This window comes from Pongo pygmaeus, chromosome 8, assembly GCF_028885625.2.
Source record: "Pongo pygmaeus isolate AG05252 chromosome 8, NHGRI_mPonPyg2-v2.0_pri, whole genome shotgun sequence".
Lineage (NCBI taxonomy): Eukaryota > Metazoa > Chordata > Mammalia > Primates > Hominidae > Pongo > Pongo pygmaeus.
Window position 1 is genome coordinate 133549729 of NC_072381.2, and position 21417 is coordinate 133571145.

The 21417-nt window shown below is 44.7% G+C and overlaps 1 protein-coding gene across 6 annotated transcripts in view; it reads right to left on the minus strand.

Moving 5' to 3' along the window:
- Nucleotides 1-2026: 2026 nt before the first annotated feature.
- The window catches only part of MKI67 (marker of proliferation Ki-67), a 28108-nt gene continuing 8717 nt past the window's right edge, over nt 2027-21417 (minus strand). For 4 of the 6 annotated variants that reach the window (XM_054503963.2, XM_063670400.1, XM_063670399.1 and 1 more), the window contains 10 exons: nt 20357-20402; nt 18798-19877; nt 17272-17447; nt 15977-16289; nt 15768-15886; nt 15486-15657; nt 13986-14141; nt 6197-13035; nt 4882-5325; nt 2027-2900 (listed from right to left, as the gene is read on the minus strand). In XM_054503963.2, coding sequence (XP_054359938.1) covers nt 2835-2900; nt 4882-5325; nt 6197-13035; nt 13986-14141; nt 15486-15657; nt 15768-15886; nt 15977-16289; nt 17272-17447; nt 18798-19877; nt 20357-20402 — 9411 coding nt within the window. In that variant the 3' untranslated portion in view covers nt 2027-2834. The remainder of the gene's footprint in view (nt 2901-4881; nt 5326-6196; nt 13036-13985; nt 14142-15485; nt 15658-15767; nt 15887-15976; nt 16290-17271; nt 17448-18797; nt 19878-20356; nt 20403-21417) is intronic. The other 2 variants (XM_054503965.2, XM_063670401.1) reach the window with 1 other exon arrangement.

Sequence of the window (21417 nt, forward strand, 5' to 3'; positions counted from 1 at the left end):
CAGAGGCAAGTCAGGGCATGTATTTTCATCTGCTGACTTGGAGCTGCCCTGGGTCAAATCCCCATCCCTCAACTCAGCACCTCTGTTGCAACAAAGCAGGCACGGCTGCGGTTGCAGGTAATTCTCAGAATACAGCAGGCCATTCCTGCAGAACTCAAAGCAGCTTCAATGACTTGTTGGCCAAGAGAGAAAATGACCATCCAGCCAAGTCCTTCTAGAAATGAAAATGGAACGTAATGAACCAGTCTCTCTTACACTGGCCTGTCTCCCCCACCCACACTTAGTTTCTTTCCCCACTCTCCCTATAATAAAAATACCATGGGTTTTAAGACCATTTCATCACACACTTCGTTGGACATCTCCTGTGGCGGGTCACTGGGATACAGTAACCAGGAAATACAGTCAGCTCTCATGAATGAACAAAACTTACAACCCCAGGAGGGGAGCCAGAAACTCAAATTAGTGGCTTAGTTTCCACAATGCTACGTGCTACAAAGAGGTAAAGAACAATTCCAGGCAAACTAAGAATCTGCCCTGGCCTGGAGGACAGGCATGGGGGTGAGGGAGCCCACAGGCAAGAAGCCTCCCTTAACCTGAGCTCAGGACTGGATGAAATGATCTTGGTGGGGCAGGAGGGAAAGTTCCAGTCAGGGAAAACAGCAGGGGGTGTGTGGTGGTTGGAGGTGCCTGCCTAAGGGAGGCAGGAGGTGGTAGGTATAGAGTTAGAGTAAGAAAGCCCAGGAGAGGCTGGGGGAACAGATTGCACAGGCCCTGGGAGGCGAAAAAGTAAAAACAGCTTCTATCTAATGGGAATGTCCTATCACATGGAAATTCACTTGGAAACTGAAGCTCAGAGAAGTTACCATAACATGGTGGAAATGGGTGGGTACTGGTTCTCAAATCCAGTCAGCCTAGGAGAATGGGCAGTATTTGTCAGATCTCCCTCCCCCCATAGCAAGGAGGGTTGTGTAGAAGTGGTGTTCATCTATTAAACACGGGGGTAGCCCTTGAATGAACATTTTTAATCCATCATCAACAGCCCTGTAAAATGAAAACCACCCTTAGCGTGCTCTTGAAATACTGTACTTACCAGGGTGAGAAAAGGTGCTTGACATACTTCAGCAAGATTTCTGGTTAGAGCTGAACTCTAAAGGATTTTTCTACTAAACAGAATATTCCACTCCACAGGCATATGGCTGGATGAAATTTTTCTGTGAGGTTCATAATTACTAAGTCTAAAGTGTTAGAACTTGATCATAGCAACATTCCTACTAAAAGTTTTGAGGTTGGCCTACCTAGAAGGAAGCATTTATGCCTCACACCTTCCAGTGCCTCTGCTAAGAGCCACTCTTCCTTGAACACCCTCCCCTGTTCTGCCCTGGTGCAATCCCTGTACCCTTTGCAGCCATGTGAAGCCCTCAGATGTCCCCTCCCTGCCCCTTTCTATTCCCTCCCTCAAGCAGAATGTCATTCTCCCTTACGATCATGGATGACGCTGTTAGAACGCTATCATGGCAGCCAATATAGTACAAGTCAGTACCACTGGTTTCTGCATTCATTCAACAAGTATTTATGATGTCACCTGGCTCCCCGCCAGACACTGGGGAAACAAGCGTGGAGATGGGGCACTGCCTGAACGGGGCACATTTTGGGGGACAGCTACCCTGTCTGGTGCACCATTCTCACCTGCATCTGGCAAGGTGGGTGAATGGGGAGGAATCCAGACAGGTGACCGAGGGGGTGGTGGGCTATTCTCTGATTTGGGGAACACAGAGAGGACAGGGGGCAAAGTGGAAAGTAAATGAAGATGAACAAGTTATGTCTACAGGTCTGAAGCTGGAGAAAGATGTCTGGACTTCAAAGGAGATTTCGGAGGCAGCGGCTCACAAAGAAGCGATCCTGAAATCGTGGCTGAAGGCGCTGAGTGCTCAGTCTCTCCAAGGATGATGCTTTTCAGAGTACTGGTGTCACTTCCTGTACTGGGTGGCATCGGGCTGCCAGATAGAGTCAGAAAGAAAACAGGCGGGAGCAGAGAAACTTCCGAAGCTTTCAATGACAGGAAAGCTGGAGATTAGGAGCCAGTTTGAGGTCGTGATGTGCCGTAGCCTGGGACCCTGAGATTCCGCAGGTGGAGAATGTCTCAGGTGAGAGCAACCCTAGTTAGAAAAGTATTCCCAAGAGACAAAGGCAAGCCACGAGTCACTCCTTACAGAAAGTCACTCTTGGTCCCTAAAGATGTGCTCACAAGTCATTCTCCAAAGCACAACTTTATCTTCAGAAACGAAAGGACATCAAAAATAGGACTGTCCTGTGCAGATGTCCAATAGCCTTAATGTGGGGACCAAATGCCCCCTGGCCATTGGAAAGACAGATCTTGTAAGCTCCATTCATCCGTGCGCTCACCCATTCATTCGTGTTTACCGAGTGCCTGCTCAGTGTTGGGACAGATGAAGATAGTTGTTCCTGCCATCGTGCCCTGGAGGACATAGGCAAACATTTAAACAATGACACAGTGTGGCAAGGGTCACAGTTAAGGCTGCTGTAGGGTAGCTGTGGGTGGTGATAGACCTCAAGGCTTCATTCTGCAAAGCTGAGGGCAAACCTTGGCCCAAACTCCTTCAAGAAGCCCCCAGTGTTCAACTGTTCTCAGTCCAGGAGCCCAGCAGTGCTCCCAGTGGAGTTTATGAAGCCGATTCAGACCCAGCAAATCCAAAGTTTTCTTCCTTTAAGCAGACTGACAGCCTTACTTACAGAATTCACTTGTAATTTATGACAAAAACTGCACTAGAGCTTATCACAAAACTAACTTTATTTTTCCCAGTTCGATTTTTCTGTTAAATATCTTCACTGTCCCTATGACTTCTGGTTCTTATTTTCTTGATGCACACATTGTCCTCAGCCTGTGTGGAAAGAAAAAAAATTGAACTCTTAAGTAATTGAAACACCCATATTTATAATCGACCTCCTCTGCAAAACCCCAAAGGCTTACTAGGTATTATGCAGGTCCTTAGTTGTAGAAAATTAATTTTGAGGTTGGAAATAAGTTTTAAAATATATTCCATTAACGTTGTTTTTCTTGACTTGAACTGCTTTTATTATGCAGTTTTTTTACACTTAAATAATGTGATCTTTTCATACAGAAGTTCCTAATGCATTTTTAAGCTAATACATAATAAAATCTCTTCATCAATGCACACATTTTCACAAACTAAAAAATGTCACTCAGAAAAAGTGAATCCAACCAGGATTAAGTATTTTGGGTCTCCTAAACCAAGGAACCCCCGTAGGCAGAACCATGCCCAACTTACATGCAGGGGACCTGCCTTGGCCCTCACTCTTGCAGTAGTTCTCACCCCTTGGCTAAGGGGGAGGGACCATGGTGAAAAGCATGGCTACAAGCTTCTTACTGGAAAAAATCTATCTTATATATGCATTTTCTAGGACTACTGACACCCACCGAAGAGCTCGGCAATAGAGGAGCACGTGTGTGTTGGGCGTCTCCTGGGTGCTTGTGTGTGAGAAGAGGCTGGAACGCCCCCGGCAGAACACACCAGGCCTGGCTCAGCCTTGGGCCTGGTTGCTCTGTGTTTAGGAATCAACCTAGTTAAAAGATTCGCTTTCACCCTTCTTTGGTTTCATTCTGATGAAGCAGCACCTTCCAGACTGTGAATTCGGTAAGCGCCTGGAGCCTGCATTTTATTTTAAGACTTGACGGGTGAATGTGCTGACCCACATCAGCTGTTGCGTCCCTGGTGTGCCTGTGGTTTCTAGGACCTTGTCTGGCACTGTCAGGTGTCTTCTGCTTCCAGCCTGCCCCAGAAGTACAGTCTCTGACTTAGGACACCTGTGTGGGCATCAGTGTCCTTCTTGAGCCTCTCCTCTTCCCTCTCTGGAACAGTCTATGGGCATCTCCCCACTAGGACTTCCTGTCCACCATCCAGACACACAAGCCCTCCCCCTCCACTGGCTGCCTGGCTATGCAGCAGGTACTGGGGACACCTGGGAATCTTTCCTCTTCTTGGCAGTTGAAGCTTCCTAGTTTGTGCCGAAGAGGGTCTGTCTGGACAGCTGTTCTTGCCAGAATTCTATATCTGAAGAGGTTATTGCTACAGGAGTTTCGTTTGCTGAACTCAGAATATGGTAGTTTTAGGTCCAAATTTTGTGTGTGCTAAGAATTAAATTTATACCACTCACAAAAAGGGAGCAATTCAACCTATTTTTATTTTAGCTAAACCAAGTATTCCCCAGAAGAACACTAATTGAATCTAATCATTCTTATGGATTTGTCCACATGCTTGTAATTATGAGTGGCTAAACTTGATGTGATTTCAGTAGCACTTAAAGTTCATTAGCTTAGATGGTCTCTGGCCGGAGGAGGGTTGGAGGGCAGACGCACCCCCACTGATCAGGAACTCTCACATAGTGAGTATGTGTCTCAGGCACACCCCAACCTCTGTTCCTTCTACCTTTCCAAAGAATTCCTTGGAAATTTTTCTGTTTCAATAGTTTTTTTTGGGAAAAGAATTTTCCTGTTTCAAGAGGTGATTTTGAACTACAGAAAGGCTGAAGACATCTACCTACAATTGTATGATGAGGTACATCATAAGCAGTCAGAAATCAGCCACTAGACAAATTCCTTTTCTTTCTGAAGAAAGTCTTCATAATGTGAATTCGCTATTTGAAGTGAAATTCCCAAAGCAGACACAAAATATAACTAAAATGACAAAATATATGTCTTAGCATAATGCTCCTTCCATTAATGTAACTGGGAGCTGGCAGAGTGCTGTTGAAGATGCTTTTTGTTTGCCTTTGCAACCTTGGGCAAAAAATACATCAAAACATTTTGTGTCTTTTAAAACAGGGAAACAGTAAATGGCTTACCTTCTTTGGATTTTCTGCACACCTCTTGACGCTCCGCGTTACTCTGTGTGCAGATTCGCTCTCCGAAGTGCTTGCTGCAGACTGGCTTTTTGTCTTTCTTGATCTCAAACACATGGAGTCTGAATTTCCTGCTTCTCCTTTCCCTTCCTGATTCTGCATGAGAACCCTCACACTCTTCTGCCCTCTGCTCTCCTCTGCCACCTTAGGCTGGGAGCTCTCATTCTGTCTAACAGACCTCAAGCACCTTTTGTTCTCACTGACTTTGTCTCTAGGTATGGGTTTCTGGGCTCCATCATCTGGATTCTGAATGTCCATCTCTGGGGAGGTCTTCATGGGCTTCTTTTCATTTCTGTTTATTTCTATTCTTTCTGCTACTACAAAGACCTCAGTTACTTGCTGTTCTACATCAGTCTTATTTTGGCGTCTGGAGCGCAGGGATATTCCCTAAAGAAATGAGAAGACATCCACAAAATTCCAATAATTAGTAAAACAAACTTCAAAATTCAACAGGGAGCACAATCAACAGTAAACTAAAAGGAGAAATCGTTTGAAAATCACACACTGATGAATTGTCTAAGAGACTTGTCATCTAAGATAGTCAAGGTAATGCCTTGGTACTTTGTTCCTATGGAGAAATGACTGTCTCTGCTGACAAATTATAAATAAGGAATTCAGGATAAATTTCAATAACAATGCCTAACAAGATATATATCAAATCTAATTTTTACAGTTTACATGATAGAAAGCAGCTCCGTTTTCATTCATTTACAGGGAGTAAATGAATTCCTATTCCTTTAACCATCACTGCTAAGGCAGAATAGGAAATTGCCATTTCTGGAGTTTCCCCAAACTTCTGTGGATGCAGTGGGAGCCTGTCTAACAGTCTGGACAGTTTCCCCTTCTCAAGAATACACATTCCTTATTGATATTGTTCTGATAGTTAAAATAGTGACATAGATAGTATTTTTACCCAGTCCTCGTCTTGGTGACAGTATCCAGAACATAGAACTGAACCACCCACCTATCCTCTGATCAATTTTTTAAACATTTGAAGATGAACATCACTCATTTGGCTCTTGAGAAACTCTTCTAAGTTTGCATCAATCATGTTTGACTAGTTCTTTTCCCAGATTAGTCTATTCCCTCTATAGGTCCCAAGAAGATTCTTTACCATGGCCTGCAGTGATTCAGTGTTAAAGGAAACCCTTTGGGGAAAGCATAACCACTTACAACGTCAGGTTACATGCAAAGCATAACACAGAAATTGACAACTATCCAAGACGATATTGAGTGATGCTGTAATACTTCCTCTCACCTTATTTTCAGGGACCACGTCTTGTAATTTGTGTTCCTCTTTGTTGGTTTTCATGTTGTTGCTGTTCAGCTCTTCTGCAGGTTCAATTCTTTTTGCAGAAGTCCTCAAACTTCTCTTCATGATGACCACGGGTTCAGGTGATTTGCCTCTTGCCCTGGGAGCAGCCCTCTGCTTCTTGCTGGCTGGCAGCTCCTCCACAATTTCCTCTGGCGCTGGCATGCAGCGCAGCCTCTTGGTTCCCATGACGCTTCCATCTTTGCCACCTCCCCTCTTGAAGGGCAATGCGGGCAGGGAAGTGTTGCTTTTGCTTTGTGATTTTACAGGGTCTCTGGTGCTTACCAGGTCTCCCATGGGTTCTACTTTAGGGGCCCGAATAACTCTTCTGGATATTTTTAGAGGTTTTCCACTGTCGGGTGTTTGCTTTGGAGCGCTTGTAAAGCTATCAGCAGCACCATTTGCCAGTTCCTCAGTGTGGCCTGGTGTTTGAGAGAGCTCTTGGAAGCTGGCCAGAACTTCTAGAGGTTGGGCCTTTTCCTTAGGTGCTCTTGGCCGTCTCCTGCTGCCAATTACATCTTCTGCGTCCAGCTTCTGCTTTGCAGGTTGCTTAAATGCTTTCATGCCTTTGCCCTCACCTACCGGCTCTTCGTCGGTGTGCATGGTCTCCCCTGATGTTTGTGTGAGCTTGCCGACTGCTAACAGCTCCTCCTTCACTTCTACTTTCTGGGCACGTGTCCTGGGCCGTCTCTTTGAGCTTGTTGCGGTGTCTTCTAGTTCTGGTGATGATTTGCAGGGTATTTTAGTGGTTTTGTCATCAGTCATTGATTCTTCAGTGTGACCTGGTGCTGGGTCTTTGAAGCCAGCTAGGTCTTCTATGGCTTGGGCATTTTCCCTGGGTGCTCTTGGCCGTCTCCTGCTGCCAGTTACACTTGCTACTGGAGCCGGTGTCTGTTTTGCAGATTCCTTCAATGCTTTGATGCCTTTATCCTCACCTGCTGGTTCTTTGTCTGCATCCATGGTTTCCCCTGATGTTTGTGTGAACTTGACTGCTGAAGGCTCTTCTTTTACTTGTACCTTCTGCACACGTGTCCTGAGATGCCTCTTTGTGCTTGCTGTGGTGTCTACTTCTAGTGGGGGAGATTTGCAGGGTATTTTAGTGGCTTTGCCAGCAGTCAGTGATTCCCGAGTGTGACCTGATGTTTCAGAGAGCTCTTTGAAGCCAGCCAGGTCTTCCAGGGGTTGGGCCTTTTCCTTAGGCGCTCTTGGCTTTCTCCTGCTGGGTTCCTCTTCTACTGGGTTCGGTTTCTTCTTTGCACGTTGCTTAAATACTTTGATGTCTTCATCACCACTTGCTGGTTCTTTGTGTGTGTGTGTGCTTTGCCCTGATGTTTGCGTGAGCCTCTCAACTGCTGAGAGGTTCTCTTTCACTTCTTTCCTGAGACGTGTCTTGGGGCATCTCTTTGTGCTTGTGGCAGTGTCTGTTAGTTCTGGTGGGGGAGATTTGCAGGGAATTTTTGTGTTTTTGTCAACAGTCATTGACTCTTCAGTGTGACCTGGTGCTGAGAAGAGCTCTTTGAAGTCAACCAGGTCTTCTAGAGCACGGGCCTTTTCCTTACGAGTTCTCAGCTGCCTCCTGCTACCAGTTACACTTGCTGCTGGGTCCAGGATCTGCTTTGGAGACTCCTTAAATGCTTTGATGCTCTTACTATCTCCTGTTGACTCTGTGTGTTTTTGCGTAGTCTCCCCTGACGTCCGTGTGAGCTTGCTGACTGCTAGGGGCTCTTCTTTCATGTCCACTTTCACCACGGATATCTTGAGCCTTTGCTTGGAGCTTCTTGAGGTTTTGAATGACTCTGGCTGTGGAGATTTACAGGATACTTCTGTGATTTTGTCATCAGTCATTGATTCCTCAGTGTGACCTGGTGTCTGGAAGAGTTCTTTGAAGCCAGCCAGGTCCTCTAGAGCCTCAGCCTTTTCCTTACAAGTCTGTGGCTGTCTCTTGCTGCCAGGTAAATTTCCTAGCAGGTCCAGTTTCTGCACTGGAGTTTCCACAAATGTGTTGGTATCTTTCTCATCACTTACTGATGGTTTTGGTGTGTCCATGGCTTTGCCTGCTGATGGTGTTCGTTTCCTGAGTGCTAAAAATTCTTCCTCTACGTCTGCTTTCCTGAGGCTTCTCTTGGGCCGTTGCTTTGTGCTTGCTGGGGTGCCCACTGGGTCTGGTTGTGGAGACTTACAGGCTATTTTGGTAGTTTTCTCATCAGTCGTGGGCTTGTCAGTGCCTGGTGTCTGGAAGAGCTCTTTGAAGCCAGTCAGGTCTTCTAGAGGCTGGGCCTTTTCCTTAGGAGTTTGTGGCCGTCTTTTGCTGCCGGGTAAATTTCCCGGCAGGTCCAATTTCTGCACTGGAGTTCCCATAGATGCTTTCATGTTTTTCTCATCACCTCCTGCTAGTTTGGGTATGTCCATGGCTTTCCCTACTGATGGTGTTCGTTTCCTAAGTGCTAAGACTTCTTCCTCTACGTCTGCTTTCCTGAGACTTCTCTTGGACTGTGGCTTGAAGATTGTTGGGGTGTCCACTGGGTTTGGTTGTGGAGATCTGCAGGCCATTTTGGTAGTTTTCTCATGAGTTGTGGGCTTGTCAGTGCATATTGGTGTCTGGAAGAGCTCTTTCAAGCCGGCCAGGTCTTCTAGGGGTTGGGCTTTTCCCTTAGGAGTTCTTGGCTGCCTCTTGCTACCAGTTACACTTGCTGCTGGGTCCAGTTTCTGTTTTGCAGTTTCCCTAAACACATTGATGCCTTTATCCTCACCTCCTGGTACTTTGTCTGTGTGTGTGGTCTGTGTGAGCTTCTTCAGGGCTGAGAGCTCTTCCACTATATCCCCTTTCCCCAAAGGCGTTTTGGGCCGCCTCCTTGTGCTTGTTGGAGTGTCCATTGATTCTGGTGGTGGAGATTTGCAGGCTATTTTGGTAGTTTTGTCATCAGTTGTTGATTCCTCAGTGTGGTCTGGTGTCTGGAAGAGCTCTTTGAAGCCGGCCAGGTCTTCTAGTGATTGGGCCTCTTCCTTAGGTGTTCTTGGCCACCTCTTCATCCCAGTTCCACAGTTTGCTGGGTCCGGCATCTGCTTTGCGGATTCCTTAAACGCTTTGATGCTCTTTCCATCTCCTGCTGTCTCTCTGTGTGTCTGCGTGGTCTTCCCTGATGTCTGTGTGAGCTTGCCGACTGGTAGGACCTCTTCTTTCACGCCTACTTTCCCCAAGGATGTCTTGAGTCGTCGCTTGGAGCTTGTTGGGGTTTTGACTGGGTCTGGTTGTGGAGATTTGCAGGATACTTCTGTGATTTTGTCATCAGTCATTGATTCCTCAGTGTGACCTGGTGTCTGGAAGAGCTCTTTGAAGCCAGCCAGATCTTCTAGAGCCTTGGCCTTTTCTTTAGGAGTTTGTGGCCGTCTCTTGCTGCCAGGTAAATTTCCTAGCAGGTCCAGTTTCTGCACTGGAGTCGCCACAAATGTGTTGATGTCTTTCTCTTCACCTACTGCTGCTTTAGGCGTGTGCATGGCTTTGCCTGCTGATGGTGTTAGTTTCCTGAGTGCTAAAAATTCTTCCTCTATGTCTGCTTTCTTGAGGCTTCTCTTGGGCCATTGCTTTGTGCTTATTGGGGTGTCTACTGGGTCCGATTGTGGAGATTTGCAGAGTATTTTGGTAGTTTTCTCATCAGTCTTGGGGTTATCAGTGCATGGTGTCTGGAAAAGCTCTCTGAAGCCAGTCAGGTCTTCTAGAGCCTGGGCCTTTTCCTTACGAGTTTGTAGCCGTCTCTTGCTGCCAGGTAAATTTCCTGGCAGGTCCAGTTTCTGCACTGGAGTTCCCATAAATGTGTTGATGTCTTTCTCTTCACCTACTGCTGGTTTGGGTGTGTGCATGGCTTTGCCTGCTGATGGCGTTCGTTTCCTAAATGCTAAAAATTCTTCTTCAGTGTCTGCTTTCCTGAGACTTCTCTTGGGCTGTGGCTTGGAGCTTGTTGGGGTGTCCACTGGGTCTGGCTGTGAAGCTCTGTAGGATATTTTGGTAGTTTTTTCGTTAGTCATCGATTCCCTAGTGTGACTTGGTGTCTGGAAGAGCTCGTTGAAGCCGGCCAGGTCTTCAGGGACTTCAGACTTTCCCTTAGGAGTTCTCGGCTGCCTCTTGCTGCCAGTTAGACTTGCTGCTGAATCTAAGATCTGCTTTGGAGACTCCGTAAATGCTTCCATGCTCTTACCATCTCCTGTTGGCTGTGTGTGTGTGTGTGTAGTCTCCCCTGACGTCTGTGTGAGCTTGCCAACTGCTAGGAGCTCTTCTTTCACGCCCACTTTCCCCAGGGATGTCTTGAGCCGTCGCTTGGAGCTTGCTGGGTTTTTGTCTGGGTCTGGTTGTGAAGATTTGCAGGCTACTTTGGCAGTTTTATCGTTAGTTATTGATTCCTCAGTGTGACCTGGTGTCTGGAAGAGCTCTTTAAAGCCAGCCAGGTCTTCTAGAGCCTGGGCCTTTTCCTTAGGAGTTTGTAGCCGTCTCTTGCTGCCAGTTAAGTTTTCTGGCACGTCCAGTTTCTGCACTGGAGTTCCCATAAATGCATAGATATTTTTCTCACCACTTACTGCTGGTTTGGGTGTGTGCATGGCTTTGCCTGCTGATGGTGTTCGTTTCCTGAGTGCTAAGAATTCTTCTTCTACATCCACTTTCCTGAGACTTCTCTTGGACTTTGGCTTGGAGCTTGTTGGTGTGTCCACTGGGTCTGTTTGTGATATGCAGGCTATTTTGGTAGTTTTCTCATGAGTCGTGGGCTTCTCAGTGCATATTGGTGTCTGGAAGAGCTCTTTCAAGCCGGCCAGGTCTTCTAGGGGTTGGGTCTTTTCCTTAGTTTTTGGCTGCCTCTTGCTGCCAGTTATACTTGCTGCTGGGTCCAGTTTCTGCTTTGCAGTTTCCCTAAACACGCTGATGCTTTTATCCTCACCTCCTGGTACTTTATCTGTGTGTATGGTTTCCCCTGATGTCTGTGTGAGCTTCTTCAGGGCTGAGAGCTCTTTCTGTACATCCCTTTCCCCCAAAGGTGTCTTGGGCTGCCTTCTTGTGCTTGTTGGGGTGTCTGCTGATTCTGGTGGAGAAGATTTGCAGGGCATTTTAGTAGTTTTGCCAGCATGACCTTCCTCAGTATGACCAGGGGTCTGGAAGAGCTCTTTAAAGCCAGTCAGGTCTTCCAGAGCCTGGGCTTTTTCCTTAGGAGTTTGTGGCCATCTCTTGCTGCCAGTTAAGTTCTCTGTCAGGTCCAGTTTCTGCACTGGAGTTCCCACAAATGTGTTGATGTCTTTCTCTTCACCTACTGATGGTGTAGGCGTGTGCATAGCTTTGCCTGCTGATGGCGTTAGTTTCCTGAATGCTAAGAGTTCTCCCTCTACATCTGCTTTCCTGATACTTCTCTTGGGTCGTTGCTTTGTGCTTGTTGGGGTGTCCACTGGGTCTGGCTGTGGAGATTTGCAGGGTATTTTAGTGGTTTTACCAGCAGCCACTAATTCCTTGGTGTGACCAGGAGTCTGGAAGAGCTCTTTAAAGCCAGCCAGGTCTTCTAGAGCCTGGGCCTTTTCCTTAGGAGTTTGTAGCTGTCTTTTGCTGCCAGGTAAAGTTCCTGCCAGGTCCAGTTTCTGCACTGGAGTTCCCATAAATGCTTTCATGTCTTTCTCATCACCTCCTGCTGGTTTGGGCGTGTGCATGGCTTCCCCTGCTGATGGTGTTAGTTTCCTGAGTGCTAAGAATTCTTCCTCTACGTCTGCTTTCCTGAGACTTCTCTTAGGCCGTTGCTTTGTGCTTGTTGGATTGTCCACTGATTCTGGTGGTGGAGATTTGCAGGCTATTTTGGTAGCTTTCTCATCAGTCATTGATTCCTCAGCGGGACCTGGTGTCTGGAAGAGCTCTTTGAAGCCAGCCAGGTCTTCTAGTGACTGGGCCTCTTCCTTAGGCGTTCTTGGCCACTTCTTCATTCCAGTTACACGGGCTGCTGGGTCCAGGATCTGCTTTGGAGACTCCTTAAACGTTCTGATGCTCTTGCCATCTCCTGCTGGCTCTCGGTGCGTGTGCGTGGTTTCCCCTGACGTCTGTGTGAGCTTGCCGACTGCTAGGAGCTCTTCTTTCACACCCGCTTTCCCCAGGGATGCCTTCAGCCGTTGTTTTATGTGTGTTGGGGTGTTTATTGGTTCTGGTTGTAATGACTGGCAGGGCATTTTAGTGATTTTGCCCTTCTCACTCTTTGGTGCCTTGGCATGATCTTGGGTTTGGAGGAGATCCTGGCCACGTGCCGGGTCTTTCGTGAGTTCTGTATCAGGCAAGATCTTGAGGTCTGTCAGGTCAGACATTGGTTCACATTTCTGCCCCCAAGTTCTTCTTGATCTCTTCATTGCTTTCAACTTTTCATCATTTTCTTTTAAGTCAATATTTTCCTTATATGTCTCAAAAGGTCTTTCTATTTCCTTCATCTCTCCTTCTCTCCTTTGTTGTAGCAGTGTTGCCTTCTGACCTCTTTTTAGGATGCGCTCAACAATGTCTGTATTTGTTTCTTCACTCTTACTTTCCACAGGTGGCTTCTGTATATTCCTGAACTCTGTAGACCTTCTTGACTTGTTTGCACTGGATACTATTTTTGAAGGCTCTGTCTCAGTATCTGAAGTTTTTGTCTCCACGGAAGTAATTTTGTAGGTGTTCCTGGGCGTTTTTGCTATGTTTCCATTTTCTCTAATACACTGCCGTCTTAAGGGAGGGCTTGCAGAGCATTTATCAGATGGCTGTTTTGCTGCATTCTGTGCACTGAAGAACACATTTACTCCTGAAATAAAAACATACACAATAAATACATTCTATTAGTGTCTCATGTCAATCGAGTATTACAGCCTCATAAAATATAGTAAAAAACTAAATATTTAGCTTCGTATTCACTGAACGACATGAGGCTACTTACGTGTCTATAAATCTGTCTTATAAGAGCCATGCGCGATTAAGAATAATGTTATTTGGTGCTATAGTGGAGTCATCATTAAGCAAAGTTAGATGCTGAAATGATCACAGAAGGTAAAAATATTGCTTAAGAAAGATCCTCCAAAGGTTGCCATGCCCTGTGTCATTGACGTAAATGTAGGCATTTTTTCCTTCAAACATTAGAAACAGCTGTTTCTTGCCTTAAATCACCAATAAAATAACATGGATTATCTTTATGTGGTTAGGGTCCATATTACACAGGAAATATTTACCTACCACAAACATCTTCAGGGGAGCAAGCTGTTCCCTCTATGACAGGAACACGGTGACCAGTGCCAAATGAGAGATTAGACAGATTCTCATCTCCCATCTCACACTTACCCCGGGCCTGCTCCCACCTAAAAGGTTAGCAGGAATAATTGCACAGTATACAAACTGTTATCTTTCTGTTTTGTAATTGGCAGTAATTTTGAATTTGAGTAATTTATATGTAAATATGGTGAGACATCATTGTATTTTTTTGCTACGTCACCCTGGTTACTTACAATAAAGAAACCAAAAGTGTACACAGGTCATTTACACACATTAACGGAGTCTTTCTTTCTATGTAAGTCAATGAATGCCAATGTTAGTTCAACTGCTGATTGAAATCTCCCTTTCAATTAGAACAGAGGAGATGGAAATGGTATTTTGTGCCAGGAACATTTGTTTTAGAGAAGTAATATCATACTGCTTGTAAAAAAAAAATACTGTATGTTCCTATCCCAAAACATCACAGTGTTAGGAAACAAGGAAACCAACCAAAACTCTCTGAGGTGGGGAGCAGAGGTTCTTCTCCTGAATTAGTTCCCTGAAACTGTTTTCCAAGCAAATTCTCTGAATTTGAAACAGCGACGTGACACGTGCTTGTTAACTGTGGTTGCTCCTTCACTGGGGTCTTGAACATTTCAGCTATTCCTGTTAAATGAAAAGATTTGAAAAGTGATTGACATATCGCTAACGTGCAAACAACCATCCCAGCCTTCACATGTAACATGCAAACAACCATCCCAGCCTTCACATGTAACGTGCAAACAACCATCCCAGCCTTCACATGTAACGTGCAAACAACCATCCCAGCCTTCACATGTAACGTGCAAACAACCATCCCAGCCCACATGTAACGTGCAAACAACCATCCCAGCCTTCACATGTAACGTGCAAACAACCATCCCAGCCTTCACATGTAACGTGCAAACAACCATCCCAGCCTTCACATGTAACATGCAAATGGTGGGAAATAACAGTAGATTCCTCCCTTGAATTCCTGATACACAGGCCTCATAAAGAGGGTGATTCCATTAATAATGTACTCATTTTGTAAAAAAGAGAGCAAAGAGAAGATCTGTTATGCTCTTTGCTTTGCTTTTCTTGGAAGGGAAACAAATGAAGTTAGCTGACCTCTGTGGTCCTCCTAACTAGACCCCACACGTGAGCTCTGGAGCACAGAGGCTGGTGATGGGCTCCTGAGACCCATAGGCCTCCCTGCTAGGATCTAGAGGCCAAATGCCTTCATGCTTCTCAAAGTCTTGAGTGCTCAGTTCTACATTTTAAGTACAAATAACACGTACCCACATTTTAGAAAATGACAAAGAGCTGCCCATTTTTAGTACTGTCAAGTAATAATATATATTTTTGAAAATCTAATATCATTATCATTCCATTTGGAATGATAGGAGGCCTCAGCCTCCCGAAGTGTTGGGATTACAGGCGTGAGCCACTGCGCCGGCCATCCCCACTTTAAATTACGCAAGTCAGGCCACAATTTACTGAGAGTGGGAATTGAGTGGAAACATTTCTTCAACAATCAATTGTTTACGGGAATCTTCTCATAGGGCTTTCTTTAAAGAAAATTAAGCTACCTAGAAAGTAAATCCTGAAGAAGCAAAATATTGCTCAAAAACAACTGGTCCACACCTGGGATAAACTATTAGTGTAGCTGCAGATAACAAGTTAACTCTCTTCACTGTAAAGCACCTTCCAGCTTTCTATGTATACGCTGCTCTCCAGGGTAAAGACATGCATTTGATATTTCCACACCTATTTCATACAGGACATGTGATCCCAAAAATTAGTAGAGACTTGTCCTTGAAAGCCAAACCAGCTTTATCTTCCCTGAACACTAAGACCCCAGAAGGGTGATTGAGTCGTTTATTTTATAATCTCTTTCACAGCAGATAAACAAAGTTAGCAAAACGAACATTAACACAGTAAAAAACAGTAGAGTCAAAAGATTTATAAGATCTAAGGCTATGTTTTTACCTGAAAGATCTTCCTTAAAGTCCATTTTTTGGTTGGAAACGAAGTTGTTGAGCATTCTGTAGGGTCGAGCAGGTACATGTACTTTTTCAGTATGAGCTTTCCCTATTATTATGGTACAAGGAGAGTTTGCATGGCCTGTACTAAATTGACTGTGAACTTCGCCCACAGGCTTCTGTAGAAAACAGGAAGGAGGTAAACAGGACATTAAAGCATAAATCTACACTGAATGCAAGCTTCGATGACACCGGTATGTGTAAAGCAGCCATTCAGTGAGGCCCCTACCTTTGGAGTAGCAGGTCTTCTTCGCCTTTTGTTCATTGACCTTTGAGGACCATGTTTTATGACTTTAGTTTGTGTTTGTTTTGCACCAAGTTTTACTACATCTGCCCACGATTTTGCAACTGTCAAAAGGAAAAGATGATGGAACTTTTCAAAAACTAGCATTCATGAAAAAATTCACCTTAATATATGTATTCTAATGTCAGACTAACCAATCAGATTGGCTTCCGAAGCACCACTTCTTCTTTTGGAACATATCATCTGTAAAATATCATGTTGACTTCGGCTGATAGACACTCTCTTTGAAGGCAGGTTGCCACTCTTTCTCCCACCTCTCCTGGGAACCTCTGTCTCAGATTTGCTGCTGGAAGCAGGGGCTGCTTTGCAGGACGTACGACGTTGATCACTGGCAACTGGAGTTCTCCTAGGACTAGGAGCTGGAGGGCTTATAACCAAGCTTTTTGCCTTCACTTCCACATGGATTTCTGAAGTTGACTCTTGTTTTCCTGATGGTTGAGGCTGTTCCTGACAAGACAAAATTGTTTACAAGAAGCCTTAACAAGGATGTAACATCTCTGGAATGACTGATAAAAACCTACTCAGTTAAGAATTTCAGCTGTTTAAATCTTGAAGCATCAAATGCTTAAGCCACTGTCTTTGAAGACTATGGTAGAGGTGAGACTGTCTCAGTCATTTAAGGAAAAGGAAAGAGAAGCAAGCCAAGTCTGAAGTGAGGTCATTTCAGGTAGAAAGGTGGAAGGAACATCCTGATCAGTGAAAGACAAGCAGGGTCTGATCTCAGTCCCAGTAAATAACAGCCGTGGGCACCCAGCCCCCGGCAGTCCACATGGAAGGAGGACCGCTTGCCCCTGGGATCCAGTGTAAAATGGAAAGGGAGCCAGACATCACTTTCCATTCCTGTTGGGAAGAGAAGAAAAGGAAGACCGCCCAGGCCCTATTACGAAGGTTATGAGCTATAGGGCCATGACTTCCCAGGGGTGTAAAACCCAGGAAGGACAGCACAGCAAAGGAACAGGTAAGCAAATGTTCTAAAGAGCTGAAGGTGTAAAAGGTAGACGTGTCATTGATTTTCCTTTACACCAGGTAAATGCCCTAACTATAGCCTTGTAACTCTAAAAGAAAATAAAAAATCCTTATGGGTCGACGTGGTAATGTATCCAGAATCTTTGTAATTGGCTGTTCTGACGGTGCCTGCAGGTGATTACGCAGTGCTGTAAGCGTGGGTGTCTGGGAACTTCTGCACGAAAAGGACAACATCAAGGACTCCCCCGACTCGGTCGCATCAGCACCACAGTCAGGGACCCAGGGGCTCCTTTGCTGGCGCCCACATCAATGAGCTTTCCTTTCGTCTTTTTAAAAACTTGTTTCTTTAAACAATAAATAAAGGTCTTCATCATAATTCTACTTGTGTCAGTATTTGGAAAGGAATAGGTACCCAGTGTGTTAGCCACTGGACGTGAATGGGAATGCTGTTTGTTCAACTCACCTTGATGATTTTCTTCAGGACAGGTGGAGTGTGCGCTACCAGAGACTTTCTTTTGGTTGGGGCTTCTCCCCTTTTGAGAGGTGTATTAGGAGGCAAGTTTTCATCAAATAATTCAGGTCTTAGGTGCCCACCAAAGGACACACGCCTTCTTTTCAAAGGTATTCCCTCACTCTCATCTAAAGTAACGAATACAAACGTGGAAAGAGTGACGAAAAAACATACCAATATTAGTGATTTATTTCATGTTAGCATTAAAGACGAACCAAGTGAAAAGTCATCGAACACATTACCTACAGCACGCCTCTATTCTTGTAATCCTGGTGAAGCTAAGCTACTAGGAGTTCCTAAAGGATTGCGGGAGTGGCCACTAAGACGTCAAGTTCCCACTGGACAGTACAGAGGCTTTCTTTAAAACGTTGAAACATTATGTGTGGACATAGAAAGGAGGAGTCCGCAGCAGCAGCTTTCACCTTGGAGTAGGGGGACAGCAGCCAGAGAGAACTCTCTAAAGACATGCACTTGGGCCTCATCCTGAGCCACCCAGCGACCAGAATGCATGAGCTGTAAAAACTCCTCCAGATGGTTCTGAATCAACTCACAGGAGCCCAGTCCCGGCCACACATTTTCCTGAGCCACCAGTTAATGTAAATCCTTTGCCTAAGTGATGCTTCCCCACTAGGAGGCTTGGTGGAACACTGAGACTGATGTTACAAACCTTATTTTATCGATAGCCTCATGCCCCACCGCTATGGGCCACCTGCAGAAACAAAGCCTGGAGTACGAATACTGCATCTGTAGCCCGGACAACTTTTCTTCTAATAGCCAATCCCTAGGAGTGTAGGAAGCTCCCAAGGAGCTACTACACCTGCTATAAAGGTCCTATCTCTGCCACTTCCTGGGTGGCCTTGGGTTGTGCGTTTCCTCATGTGTGACATAGATCTAAAAAGACAACCTAGCCACGGGCACTGCTACTGCACCAAGGATCAAGTGTTCATGTGTGCCAAGCACATGGAAATTTGCCTGGCATATAGACTCATGGGTACAGTCCAGTGTTTACAGCAAATTGTTTGTAGGACACTCTGAAAACAGTATCAACACCTGAGAACTACCACTATGTTCAATGATTTCCAGTGATTTATTCCACATGACCAAACTCATATGATACAGTTGATTGCAGTTCAGAATAAAACTCCATGTGAAAAGCAATTATGATTATTCTCTTTTCTATTTTGTGATAGATGGAGGAGAATCAAATATTTTTGGGGCCACCCTATCTCCTTCAATAACCCCTGCTTCATGCTTCCCTGACAACCTCCATCTCCTCTGTCATTCTTTGTTATAATTACCTAGGCCTTCAGTATTCATCTATCAGCGAAAACAGCGTGCATGTCTGTCTTATCCCTATGCCTCATGTGCTTACATTCTCTTCCACAAAGCTAATCACTATTGAATGAATGAAGGTCTCACAGCTACATAGAAGGTGTTCATCTTTTAAAAAAAATAAATTTACAATTAAATAAACTTACTAATGGAATCACCAAAGTTGTTGATATCAACTGAACTAAGACCAGGTAACTCAGAGCACATCTGTCCAGCTGTAGTGCCCAATTTCTCAGGCTTGTTGAGGGTATCCTTTTGGATCTTCCTTTCAACTTGAGTGAGCCACAGAGTTAAAAATGGCTCATTGTGAATTTCGGTTTCTGTAGGCAGAACTTCCACATCTGTAGGAATACTTCCTCTGGTTTTGGAAGAGAGATTTTCTGGCTTAGTGGCAGAGTCAGCTGCATCTTCAACTTTAGCTGGTGTTTGATTTCTAGTTGAAAGCTTCCTGGGAGTAAGAGTTTTATCACTAGCCTTGAAGCCTTCACTTTTACCCAGATTCACAGATTCTCTTCTACCAGCAGTATACAGGTCTTTGTTCTTATGTTTTTGTGGAGAATTTTGTTGCTGTGAATATTGTACAGGGGTCTTCATTTTAGCCGGCTCATAGAAAGGAAAGCTGGCGCCCACAGCCTTGCTGGGAGTCTGAACAGACTCCACATCTCTTCCTTTCCCCTTGTTCTGGTCAAGCTCTTGTTCAGGTGATGCAGGCTCTGCCATAGCGTGGCTGCTTCCACCAGATTTCAGTCTTGACTTACACGAGACCAACAGTTGGGTCTCCCCCGGTAAACCATCAGCACTTTCTCTTTCTGTTGCGTAATCAGTTTGTAATCCAGATTTTCTACGATACTGTAGAACATTTTCTTTTTGTGATTTTACATCCAACTCCTTCTTCATTGACTCATAAAGCTTCCTAAAGGGAGATTCATTTTTTTTGCTATTGTCAAGACATTGTGTAGTGGGAACAGACTTCAATTCGCCATAATGGCTCACTAATTTAACCCTGGAAATTTCTTTAAAACCCCCAGAAATGGGATCAGCTGTATTTCTGCTATTACGTCCAGCATGTTCTGAGGAATGAACATTAGGTGTTCCCTGAGCAACACTGTCTTTTGAGTCATCTGCGGTACTGTCTTCTTTGACATTCTTGATATGTACCTGAGGACTTCCTGAAACTTTTCCTTCAGTGATTTTTGAATAGGCCTTGGAATCTTGAGCTTTCTCATCTTGGCAATGAATTATGAAATAAGAAACAGAAGTTCAACATTTTCTCAATGATTAACATTTGTGGAATTCAATATTTTAATTGTTTCAGGTTGTCTTATAAGCTAGCTTTTACTTGGCCTACAAATTATTTAATGCCTAAAACTTGCAAGTCTTATGATACTAGTATTATGATACAAATATATAAATCATATCAGCTCCAATAACCAGTAAGAAATATCACATGCTAACTATTGAGAACTGAGTTGACAGCTGAACAGGCAATTTTCTCATATCTAGAGTCTGTCCTAAGCATAGCACACCATCAGTCACCAAGGGAAAGTTAGGCATCTGTCTGTTGTTGACATGTTAAATGACACCTCCTCCATTTCTGACAGGCTAGACATTTAGCACTTGCATTCTTGTTGCCCCTTCTTTGCCAATATGCTTTGCAAAGACCTGATCTTTCAGGATTCTGGAACAAAACCCAACCACTACTCACCAGGGTCAGAAGAGAAACTAGATCTTGAGACACGACGTGCTGGCTCCTGTAAGTTGGGAAAATAAGAACAGTTATTTGCAGGCCTTTCTAAATGATGACGGTCACAACAGTGAAAATATTCTTGATTGTTTTCTGGCTGGGCTCAATGGCTCATGCCTGTAATCCCAGCACTTTGGGAGGCCAAGGTGGGCAGATCACTTGAGGTCAGGAGTTTGAGAACAGCCTGGCCAACATGATGAAACCTCATCTCTACTGAAAATACAAAAATTAGCTGGATGTGGTGGCAGGTGCCTGTAGTCCCAGCTGCTCAGGTGGCCGAGGCAGGAGAATTGCTGGAACCCAGGAGGCAGAGGTTGCAGTGAGCAGAGATTGCACCACTGCACTCTAGCCTAGGCAATAAAGCGAGACTCTGTCTCAAAAAATAAAAATAAAAACAATAAAAAATTGTTTTCTTTACCAAACCACTCCTATACGACTTTTAAAGACTGTTTGAGAAATGAGCTCAAGTCAGTTGGGAGCTAGTGGTCAGAATAAAAGTACTTCTTAGCTGACTTGTTAAAAAATAGTGAGTGATTAATAGGAAACAAACTCGAGGCTTGAAATTACTAAAATCAAACCTCGGTGCATTTTTATAACTTCCTTTAAAGTTATTTCCTAACATCCTATTGTGGAAGAACCAAAGTCAATATTAAATATCACCTATACTGAAGATCTGTAACCCCCCATGAGCTCAGAACTACTGACTGCGTCATCAGTTTTCTCAGAAATGGGCCATAGGACCTGTGGATGAACTGAGGCTCCACTTGGCATGTGTGCCCTCTTGGCTGGTGGATACTTAGGGTGGATCTGAGAGCCTAGAATCACCCTAAGTAAATTCATGGCACAGGCACACATGGTACATTCACAGGTTCTGCAACCTCACAGCCTGGGAGGAAGCGCAGCGCCCCCACCTGGCTCCCCAGAGACAGCACCCTAACTTTCCTTCTTATGGAATTGTTTCCGAAAGGGTGGAAGAACTAAAGAATAACATACATATATAACTTTTATAAAAGTCTGATGTC